General features: G+C 45.2%; 2 protein-coding genes across 2 annotated transcripts; one reads left to right on the plus strand and one right to left on the minus strand.

Annotated features, from left to right (window-relative positions):
• The first annotated feature begins 1,026 nt into the window (after window positions 1–1,026).
• Window positions 1,027–11,154, plus strand: LOC128713962 (ras-related protein Rap-1b). The gene is made up of 5 exons (XM_053808837.1): window positions 1,027–1,132; window positions 7,836–7,972; window positions 8,097–8,255; window positions 9,616–9,958; window positions 10,916–11,154. Exons 1-5 carry the CDS (start codon window positions 1,027–1,029, stop codon window positions 11,152–11,154), a joined length of 984 nt encoding a protein of 327 aa, XP_053664812.1.
• Window positions 11,155–11,715: 561 nt separating this feature from the next.
• On the minus strand, window positions 11,716–14,136 carry LOC128710938 (armadillo repeat-containing protein gudu). Its single transcript, XM_053805802.1, has 5 exons — window positions 13,427–14,136; window positions 13,011–13,359; window positions 12,409–12,915; window positions 11,929–12,324; window positions 11,716–11,850 (listed from the first exon to the last, which is right to left on the minus strand). Exons 1-5 carry the CDS (start codon window positions 14,134–14,136, stop codon window positions 11,716–11,718), a joined length of 2,097 nt encoding a protein of 698 aa, XP_053661777.1.
• Between the last annotated feature and the right edge of the window lie 8,788 nt (window positions 14,137–22,924).

Genomic DNA, 22,924 nt, shown 5'->3' on the forward strand with positions numbered 1-22,924 from the left:
TGTTGATGGAAGTGCGGCAAACGGTTGTCAGCACCTACGCACCCGGGCGAAACAGTGAAGATTCTGCACAATGGTCACCGTGATGCTTGCCGCATCCAACCCTAAAAAAACACACCATTACCTACCTCCGTCCGTACACGCACGGTGAACCGGAACAGGCAACAATAATCGGACGGCGAAAGTAAATACAATCGTGTGCGGAAAAAACAGTGTTTGCACATCCAGCAACCCGGGTGTGTGGAGATGAAAATAAATAGAATCTGAACACATCGCGCACCGTACGGGAACAGATGTCCTCGGGTGGAACAAAAAAAGGGGAGGAAATGAGAAGCATTCCGCTACGGCTAGTGCTAGCAGATGGGGGACAACATAAAACTCCTACTCGCACACACAGCAAACAGTAAAAGTTTACACGCTTGATTGAACACACTCGATGAAAATTGTTTAGTGATAATTGAAATTTACCTCCACGAATGCAATAAAAATAGCTCCCGTGTAACACCCACCGAAGTCCTTCCGCATTGATGATCAGCTCGCAGTGTTAGTAGACAGGGCTGCCCATAGATAAAGACGCAAACGGTTGCTGTATTTACACACAAAGTCTCCCAGTCAAGTCCAGTCCGAAACGGTACGAAACCTTAATCTCACAAAAATCGTTAATTACCAGCGCGGAGAAGAGAATTTTTTGCTTTACCATGCGAGTGAAAATGAAGTAAAACACTAGTGTACGCATCACTCAGGTTCAGTGGTTCGGTTGTGGACAATCCGTACGGGCACTTAATTAATGTGCTTTCGGCACAACAGTGAGTGCCTGCTTGTGAGGCGCGTGTTGTGTTTGTGTTGTTAAGTCTCCTCAATATACTGCTCACGCACAAGCGGTGCCCCACATTATGCGCAATTATGCGGGCCGTAGTCAATGCCGGGTGACATCATTAGCTCGATTGCTATCGTGCGGCAATTAAGCACCGAAAGAATCGGACATCGTGGTTGTGCGTACACCTCCTGTGCAAGCGGATACGGAACAGCATGAATACTACCTCTCCGAAATCGTCACTGGCCAAGCTGGGTCTGCATCCGAAAGCGAAACCATTCCGTGTGATGGTACTCGGCCAGAGTGGCGTCGGCAAGACAGGTAAGCGCCGTTCAGGGACGGTTGTGTTAGGCAGTTAATTTATGAATTTATGTTTTTTTTTCTCTTCCCACTGGGGAGGGAATTCGCTTGATTTACGATCGGCGGTGGGATCGATTAGACATGATCCGGTATCGAAACCAATTGATCGTCCCGTTTTGTACGATTAAATATAATTTATGGATAGTGAATACCCATGTAAACAGAGCACTTCGCTGGATCGCTTTCTTTTCATCATTAGCGGTGCGCTTTAAGAGTGAAGGGTGGATTAGTATTGCTCTAAAAATAATGCGTCTGCGGTATGAAATGGTCGAGTTCGGTTGCTTTCAAATGCAACACATTTGTTGAGTCAATGCTAATTCCTTAGACGAAAAACTAGTTTCGGGGAGGAATGGAACTTAGTGTTTTTTGGGGTATAAGAGGTTATATTCGTAGCATATTAATTATTTCAGATATTCAAGTCCAAGTTTAAGTCTTAAATGCGGATAAACTAATTAAAATAAGTCGAAGTACTACTGTAGTGTTCAGACTGGAAATACTGACTCCAAATTCTTCAATTGATTTACGTTTTTAAGACTTTTGTTTGTTTTGTTTTTGAGTTTTTGCGGGATCCTTGTCATCAGACATCCTGGAACAACATCCAGTTTCAAAGGCCATCTTACAGCATTTCTTCTTCTTGATCGGCACAACAAACTTAAAAGGTCTAGACCTGTAGTTTCTGACTTTCTTTAACATTATTTGCCCGTAGTCAGTCGGAATAATCAGTCCTGCATACGGGGGTTTGATCAGGATGGGATTTTAGACCGGTCCTGTCGTCTGGAATTTGGCGCCGTCGGACCACTGAGCCGCCCTTCTTACAGTATTTAACGTATATTAAATTAATAATCTTCTTTTTTGTGTAACGACCCACTAGTCCTTCCACTTCTGGTTTGGTGGACTTATTTTCACCTCGTAGCCGGGATAGTCACTCCTTGCCACGAGCTGTTAGACCTATCGAGTGAAGAAAATCGCCACTACCAATACACCGAGCCACCAGAGTATGTAATTATATGGGGTAAATAATCTTTATTAATATTTTTCCGTTGAAGCCGACCAACATGACTTCATAACCATCAGTGGTCAAAACCTATCGGCTCCTGCTCTATATTTTGTAAGTGATCGTACGTGTTCAGTGGTTCGAATCAGAAATAATACTCATCAATATGATAAAATAGTTCATGAAACTACTTCCATTGAATGTGTACATTTGTGACGCATGATCCCTTTGTTTCCATATGTCTCCATTACGGCCCATTAAAAAGCCCCATTAATATTTCCTGTGACGTGCCATATAAATTAAAGTGCATGTCCCCGGCATGTACTCCCTCGGAAGCGTTGGTCCAAACGGACGACACACGTTTTTATTTTTTCGTCTGTGTGACGGTTAATGTGAGTTTTCCACAGCTCCACGCTCCCCAGGGACCGGAGACATGGTGGTCGTATAAAAGTGAAACCATCGCGCGGTTGAATCGAAAGTGAAACCGAAACTGATGGATGACATGTAAAGGCAGTGGTGAATTTGCTTTTGCAAAGAAAACTCTCCCCTGCCCTGAACCAACACACTGCGGCACACCATCCGCGCTCGGGGAAAGGCTTAACTAAAGCTTAGAGGGGTTTTGAAGAGCTCGTTGACAAAAAAAACGATACTACGCATCCAGATGGTACGACGTCGCTGCGTAGACGCATCGGATTACTACAAAAAAGGGCGGGCAACGTCGGGTTTGAAAATGGGCAAAAGATTGATGATGGTAGTGTAAAATATAATCCTTAAGCGGTTCAACTAGAGCCCCGCAGGGCAGGGCCGGAAATTAGGTCATCTTAAGACGGTCATCTCGTGACGGTCATTCTTATCTGTCGCAATCAAGTCGAGTAAACGGAAGGATTTTTAAAACCGCTCCACAAAAGTCCTTTGTCCAATTACCGGTTCGGTGTGTGTGCGTGTGTGTGTGAATCATGTTCCGTGAGGCTTGAAAGTACATCCGTATCTTCAATGGCATCCAGCGAGGCCCAAAAGCTTTCTAGGAACACCCGGTCAAACTTCCCAAAGTTCATTCGCCTTCAGCCGAAAACTGAAAAGCGACCTTCAAAGGGAACGCTTAAAGCTGGCCGATTTCCATTCCCGGGGCCTTTTTGCAGACACTACGTCACAGAATGTGTTGAAGGCACGCAGGAGTTGCGAACTAGCGATAAAGGGACAATCTTTCCCTTGAAATCGCCCAACAATGTGCACGATGAAAGGAACTCAATTAGGGGCGCTTTAGGTGTACGGCACGGGCAGTTAGGGTTCGTCCTGTCAGGAATCCATGGGTTGCTTCAGGCCCGTTGGAAGGAAGGCGTCGCGACGGCCGTATTTACCCTCCGACCTGCCGCGGTGCCGGTGGGAGGTGTTTGTGTTTGGACGAGGTTTCGTTGGCCGGAAAGTGCGCAGTTCCCGCGATGTCAAAGGACCGCAAAAGGAGCGTTTGCTTTCGTTTTTGCACCGGGTGTGGACGGTGTGGAAAAGAGATTGGGTGTGAAAATCAAATATGGTTTGTCAACAGTAGCTTACTGTACGGTGCACAGTGCTGATGTTGCATAGCGCTTCAATTTCCCGGAAAACGGAAAACGACATGTAGCATACCAAACCGATTGAAATTGGAATTTTCTATCAATTGTTTGCGGTGAACAGCAATTCCACGAGTCGTAAAACAAGTGGGAACTGTGTTGAATTCTAAGAACTAAGAAGCGAATTCGAGAAGATCAAACATAAGGAGCGGGAATGACTCCTTTTGTGAAGAATTTCAATTTTAAGACGTTGAAACATTTCCGTACGTAGTAGTTTGGTGTTTAAGGAATTTCATCTGCACATCTCATTATGTAGGCCACGCGTAGTAAGCAGTGTAAGTAAGGCCAGTCATAGTAAGGTAGTAACACTAACAGGGCTTCTTTCTTTATAAATAAACACAAAATCAATTCCCCGTGAGCAAGCAGCGTTCAATTTTCCATTCTCGTGTAGTAGCAACGATCATAAGCTGATGCAAAGCAGATGCAAATTGCCACTACAAGCGTGCCCTTCACAAGCTGCACGTGGTACAAATTACGCGGGCGCACTCAATGGACCCTCTGGAGCAAGACGGGTGATTTTGGGCTGGTCCGGCACGCATCAATGGTGACCCAGTTTTTGCATGCTTTTCGGTGCAACTATGTACGTCGTGTCAACTGACAGCGATCCTCAGCGTACCTGTCACTCTTCAACGTAACAACCCCCGGGGCGAATGAGATAGGTGTTGACGATGGCAGCCGCCACCATGTGAGGATCAATTTCTGGCCTGTGGCAGGAAATCCGAAACAGCGCAAAGTTAACGCGGCTGACACATCAACGCCAGAGCGGCTTCTTCCACCGGATGGGACTGCGGGAAGCTGTCAGCGTTTCGCGATGCATCTGACGCTCGCAACCGCGCGCTATATCGCGAAATCTCGATGACACTGATTGAGAAATTAGAGTCAGCCACTAATCATGCTGGAGGTTCTCGTCTCCTTTCCCCAACCTCAGCCAACCTCCCCGGAACCCCATGTGTGATGGGGGTCATCAGTTGAAACGCATCGCTCCACTCGCGTCGATACACACCTCGTTCGGTAGTACGCGCTGGTCGTCGTTGGTTTGGTTTGAAATTTCATCCATCAATGTCAAGCTGGTAGGCTTACGGGTTGGCAAGGTGTTTTTTTTCTGTGCGTGTGTGCATTATTGGTTTCTGTCGCTCGTTTATCGATGTTGTTCCCTATTTTCAATCACATTTGCACTCGTCGACAACTTGCCAAGCGTCATCTAACCTTGGTTTTAGACGGGGTTGATCATTTGTTTGTTTATTTTTTGTTAAAGCGCTTGGTAATCTGTTTTCATAATGTCTCTCAACCTAATATAACTTATTATATTGATATGAAAAAAATAGCATCACTACGCATCAGCTGCCTTTGCGTATTCGTTTATCTACGGTATAAGAGCAGTCTTAAAACATGCACAGTGCGGTTTCCCTGTTTGCAATGTATAGTGGGTGTGATGGGAAGTATTAAAAGCTAGAACAGTAGCGGCACACGTTATAGCTTCCCGTTTTGCCACTGTCAATGGCGTGGGTTCTGGATCCAATTTCACCGAGCAGGTTCTTTCGCCACCGGGAAAGGATGATTATGATAAATGAATCACTCCTGTCAACGTGGGAAGCGCTCAGCTATTTCCCAAATCGGAAGATGACGAGATAACAACACCTTCTGCTTCCAGACGATGCGAGACAATTTATCAATCAATGGTGAATTATGAAATTGAAATCTGATTGTAAAGAGCTAAACGTAGTCAGATAAATGTTTAAATTCTAAAACAAAACGGAATAAGTGCACAGTCAGCAAGACAAGGAAAAATTTAAAATTTTAATTCAAAAACTTATATTATTTATTTCTTAGTTTTTTGTAAGTTGAAGAAGTTTCAAATAAAGATTTTTTTTCAGTAAAGGCTTCTCCAAAATGAACCTGCATTAATTTCCTGTTTTTGTTATTACTACATCGGTTTTTCACAAAAGTTCAAAAAAGTTGTTATTAGTCATAAAAAAATGTACTCAACTATTTTATTATCTTCGCCTAAGTTTATTACTACCTTTCAAGTTGCCAAAACGATACTAAATGCGTTTATGATCGTTAGTTGCATACTAATATCTTACACCAAGGAGATTAATTAATTACATTAACCTGTTTGCGAGCAGTTAGAATAAATATTTTAAAACAAGAACACTTTCTACACTGCTGGTCAATTGATCATTTCTACCGCCTCCCTACCTAAAGCTAATTAAAACCATTCAAGCAGCTAATTACAAATCATTCCTACAGCACTGTTTTTGATTACCATCGGACATCGTCTTCCGGAAGATTCCGGCTCACAGAAACCATTACGTACGTCAACCATCTTTCCGTTCTCGCACTCCCGGGGTTGAAAAACGGTCCTCCGAAAGACATGTTGCTCTTTAATTTGTGCGACAATTCTGTGCCTGTTCCTAACGAAGGCAAGCTGTGCGGTAGGCAGGCGACGTGCCACGGTTCCAAACTTTCTAGCCAATAGTTCTCGCCGGTTGGTGACGCCATTCCCAATCGTCATCTGCTCTTTAATTGGTTTCGCTCGACAACTTGAGGGTGGAAATTGTTGGGAAAATGAGCACTGTGTCATGCTTTTTCTTTGTTGGGTTTTTCGTTCGTTTCTTATCCGATTCTTCTGCCATTGGGTTATTAAACAACTTTTCTCAATTACTTTCACGTACTCGACCAGGACGATGGGGATGGGTGTAGAGCGATCATTGCTAGGTTTCAGCGATGAATGAATGTTCATTTGTGTGGGCAAGCGTATTCCTGGTTGTCAATAACGGGGTTTGTTGTAAGAAAAACATGTTGTTATTGTCACAAAGTTACAGGCAATGAGTAAAGCCAGCATTAATTTTCTATCGATATTTTTCACGAATCAATCACCTACAGCTACTGTCACCATGGTTACCATTGAAAGCAGGATGTGAATAGCAGATTAAACCCCCCATATTCACCACGCACGATAAACACATGTAGCACAATGATTTATCTGAGCATTTTTACCCTATGTTCCCATCGCTTTACATTAATTGTAAACATTTAAAAAAACCCAAGCAAAATCAAATCGAAACAATTGAAAGCAGAAGCAAAATGGCAACATGTGCAACGGCGTAGAAATCGATTACAAAAATAAATTGAACTCCAGGTGGGCCTCCCGGAAGCTACCAGCGCAGATTGATTTTGCTGCCTTCGCACCTGTTTGATTCGCCTGTTTGATGACGCTTCCTGCCAGAACGTACCGGGGTGCTTTCACGTATTGTTATCGTACTGTCCGCACTGCGATGTTGTCCTAGTGTTCCGACGTGTTGTTTTTATGTCTGCGCATTCTTGGATGTACCTTCGTTAGCATAACGGAATGAATTTAAAGTGTGATTTTTATTCAAGATATCTTGAAGAAAAATTAAACAGCTTGTAAATAACAATCTCACGTGATTACCCGTTTGTTATACCTTCAGGAAACGCAGACCTGATCCAATTGAAGCCCATTTAAAGTGCAAAGTTTGTGTTTCAATGCGGAAAATTCGCTCATAAGCTTTTTGCTGGCGGGTGATTATTCACTTTCCTAGAATTGAGCATTTCGAGGTAGGGAATTCAAGGACACTAGAGATTAGGCTGGAATGCGCTTTGTGTAATTTTTCCTTGAACAGATTAGCTTTGAGCATGCTACTTCAAGCGCAAAACTTTGTGTACAAGTTTATCCGGAAGATGAAAATTGCGAACGAAAATTAGCAGCATGCTAATTTGTGCTATAATTCTACCAAGAAAACGATTTCAATTCCGTAATATAGGTTAACTGAGGAGTACCAATGGATGATTTCTGAGGAATTTTATCGAATAAATAGTCCTTCGACTGTAGCTAATTTTTTTAGGTCATACCGAAGCCTTCTCTTCAGGCAAACAGGAATGTACAGAATGACTTTTACTCTTGCCTAGGTAAAAACAATCGAAATTCCTTTCGCATTTTTCATGCTCCATAAATGCTTTAACCGCGTGTAAAAAAAACGCTTTATCAGGGACGAGTTTTCACCCAAACTTCCACTTTTCCTTTTCCACCGCTTCATTGCAGCGATGGTGGTGCGGTTCATAACGAAACGCTTCATCGGCGAGTACGACCCAAACCTGGAAAAGGTGTACACCTTCAACACGCTGATCGACAACGAGTTCGTCCTGTTCGAAATACTAGACGCAGCCGGCCAGCCAAACGTAAGCAGACTTTCTTTCTCTTTTTTTTGTTGTAATGTTGTTGTCCGGACTTTTCAGTGAAAATATTGCGTGGCGTTACATGTTACCTGTTTTTATTCCAACTGTCCTACCGATCCAAAAATAGGAAGCCGATTGCCTGACGCTGGAGGCGAACATACGATGGGCGGAGGCATTCATCCTGATGTACTCGGTCGCGGACAAGTGCAGCTTCGACGAGTGCAATCGACTGAAATTTCTTATCAACTACAACAAACGGCGACGTCGGCTCGGTTCGTACAACAAGGTAAGGTCCGACCGGGACCCGAGTTCCCGGTCTGCGCTGTTTGATGTTTTCCCCGGTACACTTGGAGGCAATTTTCAGGTTCAATTAAAAGCTGTACTTTCATCTATGAGCGTTTCCTTCATTCTATTTCCCTTTTTTTTGTGACCTTTGAATCCCTTTAATTTTGTATACTGGGAGTCTTTTTTTGCATTCTTTTACCATTCACAAAAAAAAAAAACCCTCTGAGGGTGGACGATTGACTTTGCGTTTGTTTTTCTTGGAAATTCCACCCCGAAGCGGTTCCTTCATCCACCGTTGCGTCGGGTCGATTTATCGCAGGACCCGCACGCGCTTGCGAAATGTTTGGTTTATTTGATTTTGATTGGCAATTTTACTTCTCCGTTTCGAAAGTGGAAATACCTACCCGGGGAAGGGCACGATAGGTTAAAAACAGAACCACCGTAAGCTCAAAATCAAAGGTTAAAAGTGAAAATAGCTGTTTGAGCTGTTCAAATAAATGATGTGCACCCCAATAAGAAAAAAAAGGAGAAGCAAAACCATTGACATTCTCTTGTCCAGTGTCCAGTGGCATTAGCAACCACAGCTAAACTGAACATTTCTTGAGCACACGCTCCAGCCAGGTTTCCGATTTGTTTCAATCGTTGCTTTTATGCTTCTGTGGAACGGTCGATAGCATTCCGGCAGTCAATTAAACCGTATGGTGATGTGTTGTTTTGCTTTGCAAACGGAATGCTCCTGACGTCCAGGACACTGACACCGTTGCTTTGTACGTCAGAGTACATTACGGTTGGAGCGACCTAAACCCGACGTCTGATTGCAATTTGTTATTGTAGGAATTCAGGAGAACTGCAGAGTTATTTGATTAACAGACTTCAAACCAACACCATTCTGTCTTTGGTCTTCGGGTACGGGTGTTGTACTTTCCAATTGTTTGGAAAATTAAATATTGTTCCTGGAACACGTATCTGGCATATTGCATTGTAGATTACCAACTACCCTTTGCTGTTGTGCTTGAGGTGTGATTTGTTCAGAGTTGTTGTTTTTATTTCTTGAGAATAGTTCTGAGGAATTGAACAATATAGGAGGCACTATATCCATATCCACTGAACTTAGAACTCTGCGAGATACATTTAGAGCCCTAAGAAATATTGAGTGCTGTAAGTAGTTTGATATCATTTCTACATCTCAGAATGGTGGGTATTAAGATAAGAGTTATTCCTTCTAGATCTATAGACTGCTGAAATGAACATGAACATAAGACTAGTGAATCTGACGCCTCGATCAAGTGACTCATCAACTCCGCGCCTCTCGCGGATTTAAATCAGCCAATTTACAATTTCCATTTGCTTTTATTTCGCAGGACCCGCTGCTGGACGTTCCCGTCATACTGGTGGGCAACAAGATCGACCAGACGGGTGACCGTATGGTAAGCACCGAGGACGGTCAACGGCGGGCGAAGGAAATCTCGTGCGCCTGCTTCCACGAGGTGTCGGTACGCGAAAGCATCGAGCAGGTGAATGGCGTGTTCCGGGACGCGTGCCGCTTCTGGCGCGTGCTATCGCGCTACCCCAAGCTGAAACGCTCCACCAGCGACGTGCACGATCTGCACTCGGAGGTCGAACTCATCCTCAGCCCCGACAGTGTGCATCCGTTCTGTAACTGTGATCTTAGCCACGAGAAGCGCCAATCCATCGTCATACTCGGTAGGTGTGCCGCTGGGTAAGGCAAGGTTACGAAGGTTATTTCACCCCGGGGAGCCATTTTTCGGCGAAATAGTAGGAAGCTAACGAATTGGTCGAAACATAAACGGTGTAAGCCGTACACGTGCATTAAGGAGCTTTCGTTGCGGTTGGCAGTGGCGTTGAGTGGATTGCCCGCGGAAGATGGCGCACTCGTGAAGTCTTCGTGTGCCGTGATGTGACCCACTTTTCGTCGCGAGGGTGGATCAGGAATTATACTCACCTCATCCGCAGCCTGCAGGAGGACCTGGAGGGTGGGCAGAGTTGTTGCAAGATTGTTGATATTAATTTGTGGTAGGTTGCCACAAATGCCGCAAGGTTGGTTTTTTGTTTTAACCGCCAGACTGTGATGGCACAATTTAACTAGCTTGCTATTGGGGCCACAAAAGGATGCCCGGAGGGTTAGACGATGTGTTTGACGGAAGAAGGTCGCTGGGAAGCTACCTTAAATTTAGACAACCGACAGTAAGCCTATGTGGAAACGCGCGCAAGAAATTATTCATGCTGACAAAACGTACACGTAGATTGTTTTGTCCCTTCAAATTAGTGATGCTGTTCTCAGAACCAGGAAATATTTGAATGGGGGCACATTTTTACCGTTTATCGTTTTTTCTTTCCTCTCGTGAAGTTCCCGTAAGGCACAAAACAGGCGAATTCAAATACGTTTAAAACCTACACGTGTGAGCATCTTGCTAGGCAGCAGATTCAAGCATAAGCCGATTTATGTCACAAAAAGAAATCAATTTTGGTCCCATTTGTTTGCTGCTGAAAGCCTCGCAAGTGACTCGAATTTCGTTCGACTTGTTTTTTTTTTTTGACGCTGTGACGCAGTAACTCTCACCGTGAATAGTGACTTTTGACATTTTGACTCATAAAAATGGCAAACCAATCTAATAACGTGTGTGTTTGCATTTCGTACAGGTCGCCATCCGTGGACGGAAGAGGAACCGGACGAAACGGACGAGTCGGAATCGAGCTGCTGTTCGTCACAGAAGTCTGACATCGATGAACCATTCCGAGGGCGAGCATCTACGGACGGGACGCTGCTGTCCAGGCCGCGCCGATGGCGATTCGCACCGCCCGGATCGCTGATGCCACACGTCGGACGGGTCGAACGTCGCATGAGCATCTCGATGCGGGGCAGTAACGCCAGCTACTAGAAACATATGGAACTAGCATGGAAAAACGCCCCGGCCATCTAGCCACAAACACATGCCAACCCAGATATGCTTTACCGAACTGCGGTGGACGACAAGTGGACACACGCACGCAAGGATACAGACTCTGGTGGTGAACAATATTGTGATTCCGTTTATTTTTGTACAACCGTTATTGAAACCGTTTACACCACACTGAACTGAAATGCCTTCGCGCAGCGTCACCAAAGACATATATTTAAGGTACGGTGGACGCTTTGCGTGAAGCTGAAGAGAAATAAAAGGGTGTAATAGTAATAATCGTAGCTAGTGGACTTACTTTACAAACGCCTAAAAATCACTTAACTCGAACGTTATAAGAGACAAACTCAACGAACTGTATCGAATGTATCGAATGTTAATAAAAAAAAGGTATCGTTTCCACAAAACGGGAACAATGACATACATTAAGGCTGTGTAGGCTGACATGTCCGAAAGAACCAATCGAACGATTTCATGTTCTAATGTGCGCCTTACACTTTGACATTTTGAGAAATTTGGAATAGTTTCTGCCCGGTAGTTTCCCTATTCTCCGCACAACTCGAGTTCTTCTGCACGCAGTGCCAGTTTGCGAATGTTCTGGAGACACCCGGCAGATGCCTCCTGTAGTTCACGATCCTTCGAACCGACCGTCTCCAACAGGAATGGGACGACGCCACTCTGAAATGATTGGAATTACAGTAATAGCTTGTTCCAAATGCTATTCTGGAGGTTGCCATTAAGGGACATCCCACTCACCTGGTGCATTGTGATACAGTTCTGAGGATCCTCGGACAACTTCTGCAGAGCCATGGCAGTTGTACGGTGAACGCGTGGATTGTTGCTTACCATATATCCAACAATCGGAGTGACGGTCTTCAAACGTCCAAGTTCCTGCGTGTTGGTGGAGTACGGTGCACAACTAGCAATGGCCGCAGCCAGATGTTCCCTCAGCAGATCGTCCGTAGTGTACACGAGATCAGCCAGCATTCTTATCACTTTGTGGTCGGACAGCACCGAAAGATTTTCACGATCACGCGCAATCGTCGCTATTGCCGCACACACAGCCGATAGCACGAAGTTGTCGCGAGATTTCAGCAAACCAACTACAAGCTCCAGTGCACCAACGAAGCTTCTCACCAGCTCGCCCGAGTCCTGCAACGGAAAAACAACGAGCGGGAAGAGTATTCTGAGGAACCGAGCAACCAGCGCGCGGTTGATTGATTGCCACTAGCTCACCTTCGCGTTCTCGATGCAAGGACAAAGTGCCCACGCGGCATAGGCCTGTACCTTCGGGTTGGAGTTCTTCAACAGTGACCAAATCAAACGAATTGCATCCAGATCCTCCATCAGCGTCATACTCTCCGGATCCGAGGCACACTCCTTGAGCGTGCGGGCAATGTTCTCCAGCAGCGGGGCATGCGTCATGTTGAGCAGATTCACCAGCAGCGGAATACCTCCACACTGGCGCAAGATCTCCCGGTTGTTCTGGTACTTGACACACTCCGAGATGGCGCCCACCACGTTCGTCAGTACATCCTCATTCTCATCGTTCAGCAGCTGCACCAGCACCTGGACCGCCTTCAGCTGGTCGAGCTTCTTCACGTTCGCCTCACTGGCGGCACACTTCCAGATGGCACCGGTAGCAGCGGCCAGCAGCTGCTTGTTGTCGCGTACCGTCTTGTCCCGAGCGATCCCTACCAATGGTTCGAGTCCTCCCGACTCGCGCACCATATCGCTCGCCGTCTTTGCTCCGGAGAAACGGCAAACCGGAAACGGTGCATTGAGAGAACGGCCCGCTTTGTTTGGATTAGCCTTACCCACCAGAACCCAGTGCTTACCTTGTCGCTGGCACACTTGAAGATGGCTGAGCTGCACTGACGCTTCAGGTCGAGGTTGTCGGACGTCAGGTGGGAGACGATGTCGAAGATCATCCCTTCGGTCGTGATCGCCAGCTGGTAGTTGGCCTGTGAGGCGCACTGCTGTATGGTACCCATAGTCGGAACGACAACGTCGATGTGAACGCTTTTAAGAAGCCGTCCCATCAGTGGCACGATGCCACTTTTGCACATCAGTTCCTTGTTGTGGCGCGACTCAGACAGCGACCAGAGCGCACGTGCTCCGGCCCGAGCCATATCGAGCATTTCTCGCTCGTCCTCCGACAGTTGGTCCCGTTGCGAGCGTAGACAGCTGTAAGCAAATTTGATGCGAACATTTAGTACGAAATTGGAGAGATTTCCACACCTTGTGCACCTACTTCATATTGACGTCGAGCAGGTCTACTAGCCGCGGAATTCCATTACACTTGCGGACCAGCTTCCGGGCTAGGCGCACCTTCGCAACGTTCCCTATCGTCTCTGCCGCCATAATCTTGAGATCGCGCCCGGGTTCCGACAGTATCTGCACCAGCAGCGGAATACCTCCAAGGTCAACAATGGCACGACGAATATCCAGGTTGGACGAGATCTCGGACAGGACGGACAACGCTCCCAGTCTGCACTTCATGTCATTGCTTTCGAGCAGATTGACGAGCACCTCCAGCCCGCCGCAGTCCTGGATGGCACGCTGGTTCATCTGCGTCGTCAGGTCGTGGTCCTTCAGACAGCAGAGCGCCACAATCGTGGCCGTCTGGTTGCCGGCCTTCATGTACTTCACCAGCTTCTGGATGTGCCAGTACTCGGACGGGACGTCGTTCGACAGCTTCGAATCCTTCCACCGTTCCTCCTCGTCCGACGAGGACACCTGATCCGACGAGTCCGACTCATAGCTCTCCTGGGCCTTGTCCGGTGGTTTCTCCTTTGCCGCAGCCGCACCCCCGTTCTGGGGTGCGGTCGGACCACCCACACTCATCCCATTGCCGCCGTTCGTACCATTCGTCGCGCCATTGCGGGCTTTCGCTTTGCCAACGCGGATTGCCTTCCCACCACCACCACGGCCGACATTACGACGGTGCGCTGTGACGTTCATGACCGGTGCCGTACAGGTGATTCCGCTTTGCGCCTTTCTAATCTTGTCTCACTGCAAATAAATCACCACACACGGGAATTGAATTAGTGCAGCCCTGAGCGGCGATCACTTACGTCGGGATGTGCCGGAATTTGTACACCGAATGCCGTGAGATGGGCTCAAAACGCAGGTTTTCGATGAAATGTGCAAAATTTTATTGATCAAACGAACCGCTGTCTGTTCTCGACCTGAATACGGTACCGTTGCTAAGCAGCGAGACGGTTAACTACGTTGTTGCGAGTATTGTACAGAGGGGTTGGGAATGGAAATGCCACCAGTTGCAGGTGTTGTTATTTGGTGTTCCTTCGGGTGTCGGTTGTTTTGAGAGGAAAGATATGCTGCTAGCGTGTGTTTGATTTGCTGCACGTGGTGGAATGTATGAGGCGTGAACAATGCGCATGACACGCGTCCAATGATGTTGATGTGGTCGAAAGCATATGTATGAGAGTACGTTTAAGAATCAACAGGTCTTTTTGCTATTTAGAGATTTCTTTTAGTTGCTAATACCTTTTAATTTGTTCATATTAAGCTGTACAGAGCATATTAGACTGAGATATTCTTGTGTGTCATATGCAAAGTATAGTCACCAAATTATATTATCATATATTGTTTTTTTTTTTAATCGTGTTGATAAGAAAGATTTATGTAATATTTTATTTTTAAAAACAATTTAATTAGCAGAGCTATTATATTTTTGTTCGCATAGTTGTAAATCATCCCTACAATTTAAGCGCAATGTGATGGAGCTTTAGGGCTGTAGCTTTCATACGCGCCTAGATTGTATGCAATGTGGTGTCATGACGGTTGCGTACAACAAAGTATGCAATCCGCTGAACTGCATGTTCGAACATTTCGCACGTGGGATTCGATGTTTTCTTTTGAATAACAAAATTATTAATCGTCTGTAACGAAATTTTAACATCAGCAACGGGATATTAGCAATACGACCTGGCCGTTCTTCATAGATAAAAAAACCTTTTATATTCTTTCTTTATTACAGTCGATGCTGCTAAATTTTCCTATAAATTCATCAATTTTTAACAGCGTTCGTTAATTTTTGTCTGTATTGCACTAAATTTTGACAGCGAGAGTTATTTTTTGTCACTTATTCTTGAATTTTGCCTCAACCTGGGAAGTTTATTCCAATTTTACATGGTTTCAACCCAAAACATAAGAAAAAATAAACATAAAAAGAATATTAGATTTCATCAGACCAAATTCGATGATTTACAGGCAAAAATGTGAGCACATTATTAAAAAATTTATGCAAAAATATGTGTTAGAGACTGTACTATGAGACGTTCAAAGTGTATTAATTTTAACTTAATGAAGGTACATATTTTCGGATTTAGTAATCGACATTGTTGTATAAGCACCAAGGATTTGAATTCGTTAAGTAAGTTTTGGCCTTTAATTTATTAAAGTTAAATACAAATTGGAACGATTTAACAAAAAAATCACATTAAACTTCTATTCCTTTCAAGATGACTCATAACAAATGGACACATAGATACACGTTTTAACCTCTTTATTTTCGTATTCCAAAAGCGTTTACGCATACGCTTAATAAAACACGAATCCCAACCATAATGTTTGCAAATCACGTTCCCATCCACCCGAACCCAGTTTATATGATCCATTGCATGCATGTGTGGTTTTTTTATTAATTTTTGGAAAACCCAACCGCGAATCATCCCATTCGTGACCACAATGGTCAACGGTTAACAGGACTAGTAGTGATTGCAGCAGTAGCTAAGCTGCCGGATTCCGTCCGATGACGATAGATCCTGATGTCATCTGTCCGTACGACTGTAGATCGGTTCGACGGTAAGATAAGTACAATCTGACCGAACCATCGACACGAACGCTGGTGTACAATGGGAATGGAAGTTCGTGATTCTGTGCTTCTAGAAGCGAGAAATGGGGAGTAATTGTACACCGGTGAGAGATGTTATCGAATTTCCCGGGGTCACGGAGCAGAAGAAGCGCTGCAAACGGGGCCAAGATCCTCGAACAGGAAGGGTGGATCGAGTGCTGAAGTGGGCTGAACCGTGCAGGATGGTAGTTAAATGTTACAGCACCATCTGCATTGGATTCTAATTGCAACCCCGAGGAGATCAAAGCGTTCTAACGAGCACGCACGCACTGTAATAAAACACATCCAGTTGGAGCGTTCTCTCGCTTGGATGTAATCCACCGTACGTCCGCTGGGGCTAGTCCGTCCACTGGCTGAAAGTCTCGCTTCATTAGCTTAATTGGTAACGCTCAAACAGAAGCTTACGCACAACCCCGGCAATCTGGCCGTACGGGAAACCATACGTGACATTAACACCTTTCTCACCGGTCAAGGAACCGCCCGAAACCCCCGTGCAGTTTGCAGTGGTTTGAAAAACAAAACTCCCGCTTTTCCCAAACCCGAACGTTACCACCGGTACGGAAACCTGTTTTTATCGTGTCTTTTCTCTTCGTCCGATCGTTCGTCCGTTTGCTTCGTTTGCCGTGGTTTGGGGTACAAACGGACGGGCGGACAAACATCAGGCAGCTAGTCAGAAGCCGCAGAAGAAGGCACACACAGCATCAGCAACAGCAACCGCAGCCGGACCAACATCTCGAATCGTTTAATTCGAAACGCTTCGGCTCGATCCCGTCCTTCGCTATCGTACCTGGGAGTCACGTCTTCTCCAGCGGATAGGAAACGGACAAAAAGAAGTGAAAAAGACACATGCAAAGGTGTGCTCCAAGCGTCGACATTGTCCCGTGCTGGGTTCGATTACTCCACATCGAGACCCTCGACCGCACACAGGGCTCAGGTTGGGGTTGGAAGGGTTTACGTTCGGAGCCTGCTACCCAGTTCGTTTTCTTCCCATCGCTATTACTCCTTTTGCTTTTGCTCGTTTCTGTATGACACAAAGTTTCCATGCAATGTTTTAAAAGAATTTGAAGAAAGCTTTGAGTATTGTAAAATATTCTTATACTCACCATCGCACTACTGGAAAACATTACCTTTGTAGAACGAAGATTACTACTAGAAATTAAGCAATGGAGTGTATTCGATATTTTTCTACCAGTTTTGACCAGTCATCCTAGCCCACTGTACGCTGGAGCAGTCTGGAACTTGTTCCGTTTTGCCTCAACACTTTGGCCACAACAGCGTGAGGAGTCTTTGGGACACGCTAAGTTCACGTTTACCGTGTTTTTCTGCGTGTGTGTTGTTGCTCCGCTTTACTCTTATCTCTTCTCCAGGCTCTGCTCCCATGAAACGTCTGTACGAATTTCTACCATAATAACGTATTTTTAGTTCCTATCGTTTCGCTTTACCTCCTCCTAGGTTTTGCCCTCGAACGAGAAGAAACGTTTAGCTTTAAATCAACCCCGAGAAGATCCAAACGGATTTACAATGGAGAGCACCCCCTGTAGGGCATAATGGTCGTATTACGTCGTAGTCTTTCTCCAAACGGCTCACGGGGAAGCTATGCAGCACACTCCAGACGGCGGTTCCAAAGTCTGCAACAAAACAATTAAACCAACTCGCCTGCCGTGTGTTAGTTTGGGTGTTGTGCATCGATCCAGCTTGGACCACTATGCCGTTCTGGCGAGAGCTCAGGCTCAGAAATTCCCGCACTGCCCAAAAGATCCCAGGAAACGATAGAGTTTTGACAAGGAAACAGCTCACAAAAGCTAGTGACTTTCTAACTCCCAGGTCGGGAAACCCTTAAAAACCTCGTACATGGCAGGTAGGTTGACTGCAGGACAAAGTCAGCTTCAAACCGGATCAAGGAATAAGGACCTCTTATACCAAGGGGAGCACACCTGTGTGTGAGGGAGGGTTTTTTTGTCAGGGATCTCCCACACCCTTTCTACAACAAATGCATCGAGTCGGAATAATTGAACGCAAAAAAGGACTCCACGATAATCTCCGCTCTAGTTTCGCTGGAGCTAAGGGCTTCCGACGTTTCGGTTGGACACAAAAGATAGTTAGATGTAGAAGGAAACGGTAAACCAAGGGTTGGACAATTTTTTTTTTTTACAACTTTTGAGTCACCTTCATTGATCTCTAACATTGATCACACGAAGGGTGGAGGGAGAGATTAAATTGGACACTAGTTTTCTATTGTCCTCTGTGAAGGTTTGTGTGACGATGGCCTTGTATCTTCCAGCTACACGACATCAAAGAGGTTTCGAATTGGACGCTTTCGATTACGATTCTTTTCTGTGTGAATTGGTTTGTATCTGTTCAGTAGAAAATCAATCAGGATTTGATTGGAATGCTATCTACTTAAGTGTAAAGCCCCTTGCTAAAAGTGTAAAAATGTATAGTGAAGAGATGTCTAAGAGATATCAAAATTATACTACATTCTTTGCACACTTTAATGATTGAAATCCCACATTATTCTCGTGCGACAACTCGCAAGACTCACAGCACATGTATCAAATCGTTCAAGAATTCAGTGTTTTTGCCTCCACCCGACCGTGTGGTATAAATTTTCGTTTTGTAATACGCTAGAATGACGTCTGGCGTCGTGGGTATGGTGATATAAAGGGAACCATTTTTTTTGCTTCGTATGCTTCATAGATTGACCGTTGTCGAAGTTAATTTCCGGCTCGGAACAGCGATTGATTTAGGGTCTGTTGCAAACTCGGCATCCCACCCGTACGTCACTTCCAGCTGCACACGACACCAAGCGGTTATAAATTTCTCTCCATAGGAAACTGGACAACTCTCTGACGCTAAGCGGTTATAAAAAAGGTAGATATAATATAATACTGGGTTCATGTTCGCGTGTAAAGCAATCTGAGCAATCGTTCTGAACGGTCGCCAACTTGCATAAACTTAGCAATCTTCGCAATAATCCGTGGGCAAATTAAAGTCAACAGCGTACGGTATGTCCTTATTAAACTGTAAGTGTTTGGCCAGCTATTCCGATGGGGGTGTCGTAAAACCAGAACAAGCACAACCTTCGAACGTCTTACCGTAGCCTCACTCAATCTCGTGTTGTGACCTCCGAGCTGAAGGACTCGTAAATAGTGGAGTTTGAAAACATTCGTCGGGATTGCTCAGGCTCGAATTGATTCCATTCCCGGAGCACACAATAAGAACTTGCGCCCAGTAAGACGTGCTGCTCGGAACGTCCCGAGTCTCTAATTAAATTATGCCCATAAACATCAGCATTCCGGTCATAAAAAGGCCTGCAACGTACAGATCGCGTATCGCGCACGGTTAGAAAAATATGATCTAGTCGGCCAGATAGCAACCTCGAACGCGGGCGAAGGAGAATGGGAGAAACCGTGCGGGTTTATAGAGCACACATTCATTACTCGAACTCCCGTTGTGCTTGGGGCGGCCGCGTTCGAGATGCTGTGAGAAGCAAACGTACGAGATGTTGGAAACAAAAAGCGGCCAGCTCATCACTGATTCGATACGTGATGGTTCTCCGTGGATTTCGGACCATCTGGGAAATAGTGTCCGTGGTTTGTATCCGGGTGTGGTGCTAGTGTTACCGGCTCCAAGCCGAAGCATTCCGTGTACCGGCCAGCTAGTGAATGTGATGGAATGATTTGTGCGTCCAGCGTGAATACTGATGCACAAACTATTTCCACCAAAGCGTTGGTGACTCTGATGGATGGAATGTCTTGAGGTTACCAAAAAAACATCCCCCATCCCCAACATCCATCAGGGAAGCAAACGGAACCACTCACAGTGGATGTGAGAAAACTAATTCACATTTGTGGCAGATCATAAAACGCAGCGGGTGATAGTAGCTTAAATTTGATTTGGCACTTTTTCTCGATTTCCTCTTGTCGGCCACGTTCGGATGGTTTCTCGTTCGCGTGAAGTTCGCTTGTTTGGCTTCTCCAATTCTAAGCTTCGACGGAAAGCAAGTCATGCAAATGATGGATCGGAGGAGGCCAACTTAGTCAAACCTGACGTTAGGAACGGGTCAGTAACCCTCTCTTTTTAGTTGTGGTCTTCTTGGGGTCCTCGGTGCTGTAAAGCCTTAACGTTTCGGGTCGAATTAGGGCTCGATGGAACGTTAATGAATTTAATTGTACGCCGGTTTTGGAGGTTTGATTGTGGTATTTTGGTGGGTTTTTGACGCTTTCAGGTGATATTGTTTATGATAAGGTGTGGGCAAGCGGGATGAGGTACATTTTGAGGCGTGACATTTGGAAAATTGAATACATTAAATCGAGAGAACAAGAAGCAAATGGATTCAATAGATAGTTAGTATTCTAACCTGTAAAAGCAAACCGCAGGAAGAGTTGTATAAGGATACCTTCGCGACACACGGCAATGGGCCGTAGAGACCCTTTACTGCGCACTGTCCCTGACATTAACTCCACTACTGAGCTTTTTGACTTCCACCATTCCTTTTTTCCCTTGTCGTTCCCGCTTATCCCCATCCCTTTAATGTTTTCGGTTCTTTGTTTTCTTCTCTTTGATTACTTTCTATCTGTATCGGTTAGGTTAAGTTTAAGTTAGATTACGATATGTATATCTTATTTTTTGTTTAGTCGTTTTTCTTCTTCTTCTTTATCGGCACAATAACCTCAAGAGGTTTAGGCCTGACATTTTTGGCTTTCTGTGATTTTATTTACCCGTAGCTGGATATTCAGTCCTGCTTACAGGGATGTCCGGATCGGATTTTGTTCCGATCCGTTCGTGTGAAGACCATCATGCCACCGGACTGCTCCTTATAATTAGTTGTTTAACTATATTTCGTTATAAATCAAATTACTGAAAGTTAGAGATTGAATGCGCTTTTATATGAAATACCACAATATCCGGACGTTCGTGACGTAATTTGCGTGAGTATTTGTAATTTATGTATTTAATGTTTCGAATTCTATTGGACAACTGTTCGACTAAGAAATATCGTAAAGTAACAGAGTAAAAATCAGACTTATGTAAAATATGCTTCATTTGATCAGCATTTGATCAGCTCATCAATCGATGAGTTGTTGCTTATCATTGGGGGCAATTTAACCAGCAGATATTTTATTACCTTAACCAGATATATCATTATTATAAAGTACCCCCCACACACTCAATGTAATAAAAGCAAAATTGTAAAGTGCATGGCAAATGGCTTGCTGCATTCCACTTCCCTGTTTGATGTGTTTGCATTTAAAATTCTCTGTTAAAGTTTCTGCGAATCGTTCCGTGCTCGGTTGGATGTAATTGTATCCGCAGGATTATGTGCAAAAAAAAATATTCATTTCAATAAAAAAGGAAAAAAACACACACACACACACACACACAGAAACATAGCAGCATTTACAACGCTTTCCCTGCCGGCCAGTGTAACCACACACACACAACATTTACAGTACCGTGTCAGCGATTTTCTCCAACAATGTGTCCGATCGGTGTAGAGCCGTCGGTGCATGTTGCAAACATTGCTGCTGCCGACCGTTTTAGCTGACACGTCTTCACACCCAAACATCCGCCCCATCCCCATTCGCCGTGGCCAAAGGTTTTTGCGCTTAAATAATTCGATTTACGAGCTACGAAAATGTTCATATGCGTTTTTCTCGCGCTCGCGTTGTGACATAATGTGTTCGCCATGTTTTGTCCCTTGTCCCTGTGTGTGCTGAACGGTATGTTGTAAAGGAGTTGTGGTGCGTCGGCTTGAGGGAATCGAAAAAGGGGTAGCAAAAAAAAAAAAGAAAAACAGAGCGAACCATTATGCGTAAAACGTCAAACCAGTGACGCTGGTGGCCAGTGGCGAAATTCGCCAAAACCGAGCTGTGAACTGTGGTTTGGCTGGAGGGGCGGATTGGAGGATCCGCAACCGGGGGACACTGTGGGTACTGTGGGTAATGTATGCAAATGAAATCGGTTTGGGCAGCGTAATGTTAACATTTATCGCTTCTCATCTTGTGTCCAGGACCCGCACCAGAATGAGCGGCACGGGGAAGGTCACTGCTACCTTACCTACCATAACTCGTGCACACGATCAGGACTCATCAATTTTATCGTCCAACTTCATCGAGTGCTCGCCGAGCGTGTGACATGACGGGCGGACGGTGGCCAACTGGTTAGGAATGTGGAGCGAACATGCAAAAGTGCGGCGCATGAGACAACTAACGTCCAGACTTTCATTACCCCTGAAGTTGTCCAATTTCATCCAGAAGGGCTCTTTTACGCTATGCTCACTTTATGTTCCTGACCGAATCTTCTTGCCGCACTGGCTGCACAAGTGGATGTGTTTTCACCATGTTTGCTCATTTTACTTTTCTCTTCGTAGCGTGTAACAAATCTAAATACCTCTGCCCCATTCGTGCGCAATTGCTTGCCAGGGCCGATCACAAGAACTTCCACTCGAAAGCGGTGCCCCCACTCGGAAGGTTCTTGTGCTCGATACCTGTGGTCAACCTGGAGCACGCTATCGAAATGGCAGACCACGGCCGGGAGGCGTGTGAAGCGCGTGGCGAAAGAGGAAGTTTTAAATTACACGTACTTTCGGTGGTACAATGGAGTAATTTAAAATGTTCAAGAGCCTATTCGGTGTGCCATGTACGGCCATACAAGTTTGCAGTGGCCTCCGTGTGGCCTGCCGTACAACAAAACGGTGAACGAGCAAAAAAAACGCAGCAAAAAGAGGCACAAAACAAAAGCACTTTAGTTTGTTCTTCTCCTTGGAGATGTACCACGGGCAAGAACACACCACACCGTACTGGACCGCTTTTTTTTTTTTGGACACGAAATACCACACGGTGACACAGGCGTACACGTATTTGGATGCAG

This window comes from Anopheles marshallii, chromosome 3 (genome assembly GCF_943734725.1).
Source record: "Anopheles marshallii chromosome 3, idAnoMarsDA_429_01, whole genome shotgun sequence".
Taxonomy (NCBI): Eukaryota; Metazoa; Arthropoda; class Insecta; order Diptera; family Culicidae; genus Anopheles; species Anopheles marshallii.